The sequence below is a fragment of the Engystomops pustulosus genome, chromosome 2 (genome assembly GCF_040894005.1).
Source record: "Engystomops pustulosus chromosome 2, aEngPut4.maternal, whole genome shotgun sequence".
Lineage (NCBI taxonomy): Eukaryota > Metazoa > Chordata > Amphibia > Anura > Leptodactylidae > Engystomops > Engystomops pustulosus.
In genome coordinates, this window is record NC_092412.1 from 247,295,387 (window position 1) to 247,302,836 (window position 7,450).

At 43.4% G+C, this 7,450-nt stretch overlaps 1 protein-coding gene across 2 annotated transcripts in view; it reads left to right on the forward strand.

The window, feature by feature from the left end:
- DOP1B (DOP1 leucine zipper like protein B) overlaps window positions 1-5,394 on the forward strand; it is a 67,783-nt gene extending 62,389 nt beyond the window's left edge. For both annotated transcript variants that reach the window (XM_072138736.1, XM_072138737.1), the window contains exons 34-37: window positions 361-416; window positions 562-720; window positions 1,043-1,175; window positions 2,550-5,394. In XM_072138736.1, coding sequence (XP_071994837.1) covers window positions 361-416; window positions 562-720; window positions 1,043-1,175; window positions 2,550-2,807 — 606 coding nt within the window. In that variant the 3' untranslated portion in view covers window positions 2,808-5,394. The remainder of the gene's footprint in view (window positions 1-360; window positions 417-561; window positions 721-1,042; window positions 1,176-2,549) is intronic.
- Window positions 5,395-7,450: the final 2,056 nt, after the last annotated feature.

Consider the following 7,450-nt stretch of genomic DNA (forward strand, 5'->3'; position numbering starts at 1 on the left):
TTTGTCTCACGCGATCCGGATTTTGGTGCCGACTTTCATACGACACAAATCGGGTGGCATGGCCGTCGGAGAACCCAACTGATTCATACTGACCACAGTCATTTAACATTCAAAATTGTGTCGCATGCCATGCACTAACATGCACCATGAAGAAGAAGGTGAACTTCGGCGGACCTGAGCGGGGAAGCGTCACATGCAGGATATTGGACGCACAATCTTAGTGAATCGCGGAAGCTCCGAATCCTCGTCAGACAACGCACCTCGGGGATCGCGACGGGATGGGTAAGTAAATGTGCCCCAATGTCTTCTATTCACATGACATAGTCAGCCTTATTCTACTTTCTGTCTCTCTGTCTCCAGATACACACCTTTGTCCAACTACAAGATGATCTGATGGAAGAAGAGACCACGGCAAAGTAAGATCTGATTGCTATCACTGTATAATATAATAAGGTGACTGTATATATCTCTGGTCCTCCTCCAGTAGTAATGTGAACAGTGCCCAGCAGCCATTCCTAACATTTTGCAGCAGATACATTGTCATCACATTGTGTCTTGCAGGAATAGTAAAGCCAGTAAGCAGAAGGCGGCAGCGGCTGAGAGTAACGGCCCGGTGTATGTGGAGATCCAACAGAACAGCCTGGACCTGTACTTATCCGCTTCTAAGTTCCTGGACACAGCGCTGTCATTCCCTCCTGATAAGATGCCTCTGTTTCAGATGTAGGTCCCCAAATGTCTTGTCTTACTTTTAGGTACTTGCTAGTTACTGCCTTCAGTTTGCTAGAACTTCGGACCACAAGTCCAGCTGAGCCGCCCTATACAGACGGGGATTTCCGGGATGGAAAAGCGGCCGAAGAAGTTCTATAGGAATCAAAGAAGTGCAGGATGTTATAGGATACTCATCCCCTATCCCATAGATGCCATTCAGAGGAAAAGTCATCAATTTTGCAATGTCTGATACGTCTATATCTACTCCTGACTATGATTATAGGTCAGCAGTCTGTCCGGGTTCACCCTGGTTTCTCCTCTTCTCCTATTTCAGGTACAGATGGGCTTTTGTTCCAGAAGTGGACACGGAGTCCTGTGCTGTCCCGGCAGCAGATATGGTAGAAAATCATCATCAATGTAAACCACATGTTGTCCGTATCCTAGAACTTATGAGGTTGAGGTTTGGGGTATGTATTTTAGTTTCTATTATGTAAGCTTTCCTATCCAAATGATTGACAATCTGATCTGCAGTAACCTGGTCTGACCACTACACTAAGAACGGTGCTGTCTTTCTCCTGTTCCATTCTCTGCGTATCAGCTGTGGGGGTGCTGAGTGTAGGACCCCCGTCAATCTGATATTGAGGAGCTATTCTATGGATGTGTCATCAATAGTTTTACCCCAGAAAACCCCTTTAAAGGGAACCTGTCATTAAACTTATACTTATACCAATTAACTTTAACCTTTTGTTCCCCAAGTTAAATCACCCTCAGTGAGTCAGATCTGCATCTTCCTCACTGCATATTCATAAGTCTCCTCCACAGCCATGTGAGGGAGGGGGGATGAGGGAGCTGAATTCTCTTCAGCAAATCACACACAGCCAAGGTCTCTCTCATTCCTGAGGGAGGGGGATATGATGGAGCTGATTTCTTTTCAGTGAGTCGCACCCAACCAATGTCACACTCATTCCTGAGGGATCGAGGGAGCTGATTTCTCTATAGCCAGTAACACACAGCCAACTTCATATTCCTGAGGGAGCGGGAATGAGGGAGCTGATATCTCTTCAGCCAGTGACACACAGCCAATTTCTCATTTCTGAGTGAGGGGGGAATGAGGGAGCTGATTTATTTTCAGCGGGTCACACCCAACCAATGTCATTCTCATTCCTGAGGGAGAGGCAATAAGGGAGCTGATTTCTCTTCAGCCAGTCACACACAGCTAATGTGTCTTTCATTCCTAAGGAAGGGGGAATGAGGTAGCTGATTTCTCTTTAGCAAATCACACACAGGCAATGTCTCTCTCATTCTTGATTGAGGGGGGAATGAGGTAGCTGATTTATTTTCAGCGAGCCACACCCAAACAATGTCACTATCATTCCTGAGGGAGAGGGAATGAGGGAGCTTATTTCTCTTCAGCCAGTCACACACAGCCAATGTCTCTCTCATTCCTGAGGGAGGGAGAATGAGGGAACTGATTTCTCTTAAATTAATCACACACAACCAATGACTCTCATTGGATCGAGGGAGCTGATTTCTCGATAGCCAGTAACACGCAGCCAACTTCATATTCCTGAGGGAGCTGATTTCTCTTCAGTCACACACAGCCAATGTCTCATTTCTGAGGGAGGGGGGAATGAGGGAGCTGAGCTGAGTGAAGAGAAAGCATGCCCCCTGTGAAGTATGTACACTTCTGCTAGTAAATGTCATTAGGTTTAATTTTGAAAACCCGATGACAGGTTCCGTTTTTGGATGTGTGCACCCTTGGGGCAGATTCAATTCAATAGCAAACCTCGTCATCATTCACTAAGGAAAAGTTTTTAATACTTAAATTTTTTTTTTTTTAGGAAATCGCAACAGAAAACTCAAGTCTGAAGCGGAGTGAATTCCCACTTCTCAATCTCCGTTCTATATCGAAAATCACGCAGCTCATGCCGTTCTTCCGGACACTGAGCTTCGTATTCAAAGCAAAGGGAAAAGGATCGGTCCCTTCTCCTAACCTGGACATCTCCGTGGAATATCCAGTAGAAGACACTACGAGGGTCCTGAGGGATCTGGAGGAAAACGTGGAAGCTGACTTCCTGGAGAGCATGTCGAGTCAATGATCATGTGATACATCTATACTGCCCCCAATATACAGGAGGAATGTGAATAGGAAACAGATAAATATATTCATGTATATTTATTTATAGGATTGAATCCTCCTGTAGGAAGATATACAAATCAGGATGTAGTTATATTTTATGTAAAATATTCCAAAGATAAGTTATAAAATACTGAGAGTTCTCCCCATCATAAGGTCTAGTGTGATACGGAGCACAATGGGCAGACTGTGTATAGACTAGTGCAAATTATGTGTCATAGTCATGGCCTCGGTGTATTGGGGCTGTGCTACTCTGTGTACTGTCCACTACCGCTGTGGGGGGATTCCTGGGTTTAAGACCCCCACCAATCTGGTAATGATAAGAAGATGGCTTTTATGCTGTTCTGCTAAACCACATTTAGGGTACATTTACTATTCGGGGAACTCATGGTGTTTACCTTAGACATATTTATCCTTGACCTCTGCTGTCCGACTGGATATTACAGGTCAGTAAACTGAGGGATATGGCAATAGACTTCTATTCAACAACACATAGTAGGCTCTTGATAGAGGTATATACATCAGTAAATCCTCCTGGCACACTATATACCTCGAATGTGAATGAGCCCTAAGAACTTCCTATGATTGGACGCGTCCTGTTGACCTTACTCTTCATGACCAAATATCGGATTACTAACTCTCCCTCTTCTTCTCATGTCTGATTTTGAGTTCCAGTGGTTATCGTGTTATAACCATTAGAAGTGGTCGCAAATTTTTTTTCACATGTTAAAGGGGTTGTAGCAAGTTTGATTCTTATAACAATCGACTGCACAAGAACAAGGTCCAGTTTTTACTTGTTGGTGGCGCAGCTGGTTGAGTATGCATACTGCTGCTTCGTTCAGTACCATGGAAGTGCCAGAAATTGCTGAACACAGCAGTCTGTATCCCCAGCGCTCCCTTTCACTGTCTATGAGAGTGCCAGAGATACCCAGGCGCTGTGCTCAGCATGGTGTGACAGTAAGCATGCTCATCCTGCTGCTCTATTAGTGAGAACGGAACCCAGGTGTTTGTGATTGGTGTGATTTTGTGCAGACCCCCACAAATCAGATTATACCACAGGATAAGGGATAAAAACCCAACTTCTTACACCCCTTTACTGCTGCCCCCCGACCTCCTTGTTTACACCAATAACTAACTGCAGTAAGAACAATCAATGTTTACAACTACTACATGTCTTATCATCTTGGTGGGAAAGATAAATATGTCCACGTTCTGCAAAATTTACTCAGTTGGTAAAGCCACGCCCTTATTACTACGCCACGTCGTCTGTGCTGATCTCCCCACAATCTATTTTTAATGAGTAGCACACCTATGCTGGTTCCTGGACCTGGATCATTTTATCATGCTTTTTTTGTATGGCTAAGTGACCTAGGGAAGAAAAGGAGTCGTGCATTACAAAGATAGGGCCGATAGGGCGTGTCTTGTGATCGGGAGGCGTGGCTTCAATAAAACCGAAAACGGCATAAAAACTTTATTTGATCAAAAAAAAAACACAGAAAACAGCGCAAAGTTTCTAAAAGGTTAAAATTTGTCAATTTTATATATTCATCCTTCCTGGCAATTCAACAAATTACACACGAAGTAGTAAACCCCTTTAAGGGGAAAAAGTAATAAATGGAAAATCCCAAAGAGATTGTGCACAGCTTTAGCTATGTACAAAGAGTATTTATTATATGCAAAGTGGGAGGTTAATGGTCATACTAATGAGCTGCTAATAAGACGTTATAATTTTACAGAGTCATAATTAATATCACTAATTTGATGACGGTGAAGATGTGACCGCTACCTGGTGGCTGTAGGACTATAACTCCCAGCAGGTAGGGAATGTTAGGGTCATGGTTGATAGTTTTTTGGCTTCTTACATCTTCCAGCATGCTGGGAATCGTACAATTACTAATATAGTCTCACTATAAGTTATGGTTATGGTTTTCAAGATCTTCCTTGTGATACAAAACTGCTCTTGTTCGGGTAAATGCAGACTGTACAAATACCAAAAAAATGTCCAAAATCCTACTAGATCCCCCATGGAAGTAAACTGTAAACTATTCTGTGACTGATACATAAAGAATATTAGACGTTTCAATACACAAATAATGGAACTGGAACACTCCTCAATCTCTGGCAGTAAATGTCTATACTTGTTTATCTAATAAAGTTTTCTTTGTACAAGGCAGATACGTAACAGGGGGGTAGATTAGATTGTATTGCAGTTGGATGGAAAGAAATTACAGCTCCTGAGGGAACAAAAATTGGCCCTGTCACCCGTAGACGCCAAAATTTTGCTTATTTGGTCTGGAGGCTCTTAAAATAACCATGGCCTCTGGGTGGTTGCTATGGTGACGAGGCCTTATCGCCTCTGAGGCCTGTAAATCTGACTCCTTGGCCTTGAGCTGATGTTTTATTTTTCTGCTTGAATGTGAAGTTTATTGTGTTTTATTCTGGATGTTATCTAATAACTGGTTCTTTTAATTTTTGCGGGTTGTGGTGACCGAATCCCACACGACCAAGAATTGTGTAAAGCGTTTAATAAAAGTTGAACATTTTCAGAATTTTTTTGGAGTTTCTGAACATCGTAAAAGTTTCAGCCTTAGTCATTATTCAATGCACCCAATTTTCAAACTGCTTCGTAAAATGAAAGCCGCGCTGTGATTGGTTGCTGAAGGCAAACCATTTTATCATGTAGCTTGGCCAGTGATCGACGCCACTGATTCTTCTGACGCCTGACTGATCGCTGTGATTGAGAGAAGATGTCTAAAGCATGTTAGTAGGTACTAAAGAACCAAAGATAGGGGCTTCTGAAGTGACTCCACCTGTAGCCTCTAAATTTGACTCATCTCAGGCAAAATGTAACCTTTCTCGGCACATTTGCAAACTATTTTAGAGGAGATTGTTTATAGAACTAAGGGTGAGATTTCATATTGAAGATGAAATTCTAGAAAGGACATTCCATATCCAACCTGAGGGGGGTGGTAGTGTAATGGGGGTAGAATCTGGTGACAGGATCCCTTTATATAGGTTTTCCATGTTTGAGATATTGATAGGTTATCGATATTACATTGGTGGAGTTCCGATTCTGGGTTTTAAGGTCCCTTTCAGATGCACATAAATTGTGCATGTGGACGCTGAGCCAATCACTGGCCTCAATGCTCATGAGTCCAGCAATGGGTTCTGTAGTCACATGCAGAATGAACCCACCGCTGAAGCTGTGAGCATCCCCCAGAGAGGTAAGTTTTTCATTTTCTATTTCTATCTAATCCGGCTGCCTTATACGTTTTTTCCTAGAATCATAAAACCCCTTTCATCTATTTTCAGTCGAGCAGTCACCTTCAACTGAGGTTGAAAATTGCACATAATTCCCACCCCGACACATTCTTCACCTCGGATAAACAACCTGCAGCCTCCACCTACAGAGGTCAGAGCTGATAACCCAGTGCACGTACAGATTTCCCAGCACGCACATAGGGTGACCCTAGGAGGGAGACCTATGGACTGTTTACATCACATAAGCTCCAACCTATAGAAGTGCAGTGCACAACCATCTCCATCAATCCGATAGACATTGGGACTCTAACATCAATATTTTTGGTGTATTTTACTTTTTGCTATCTTGTGAGCTTAATTTGTTAAATACTTTCACCTTTTAGATATGTCAGTGTTAACACTATGAAAGTGTGAAATTTCTATGCACCTTTTTATTTGCTTTGTACAAAATTCCATAAAAATTGAGTCCAATGGATCTATTCAAACTGCTCTGCCATAGAGGCACAAGACCCCCCCCCCCCCCCCCCCAGCCTCGTGATAGGTGGGGGTCCATGTTGTTGGACTTCTGTTGATCATACATAAGGTGACTTGTATTATTGATATCCCAGTTGTGTGGCTTGCTATGGGAACATATAGAAATTTTCATCCAATACTCTATTGTCGCTGATTTTGCCCTCCTCCTAGACACAGCCGCACATGTTCTATCTTAGCATGGAGTTTTTCTTTCCCCATTTTCCTCTTGGACCGGTCTGGTGCTGAACCATAAAAATTATTCCATTGTGTGCAAGAATCCTGAGCCCTAGGGTCAGATTTCTAAAAGCACCCACCAGGTCTCCCTACATCTTGTTTGCTGAATAAACAATGAGGTGTTAGGGGGTAGACCAGGTTTCCTCACCTCCCTTTGATCCCTCAGTCTGGTTGAGCAGATGTGTATTGTCCCATACTAGACATATGGTGGCCTCCTTCACACACTTAGGGCCCATGTACATAACTGTAATGGGGGCTGTGATCTGGCCATTCAAAATGCACCCAGATCATGGCCCCCATAGAGGTTTTCGCAGTTTCTCACCACATTGTGAAAGAGCTGGGTGGCTGCACCGCAAAATATAGAGCAGGTCCTATATTTGGACCTTTGTGCGGCACAGTTGCTCTGCTTTCTATGGAGAGTGGAGGGGTGAGGTGTATTTCCCCCCCCCCTCCCTTTTGCACCGGGGCCATGTGCTATGCCCAGGTTCTGGCCTCCAGGTGAGCACATGGTTTTGTGCAGGAGGCCTTTTTCTGTACACGTCTGTATAACCATTCAGATGTGCAAATTAGTTGACCAATTTTCATCTATATTCGGTC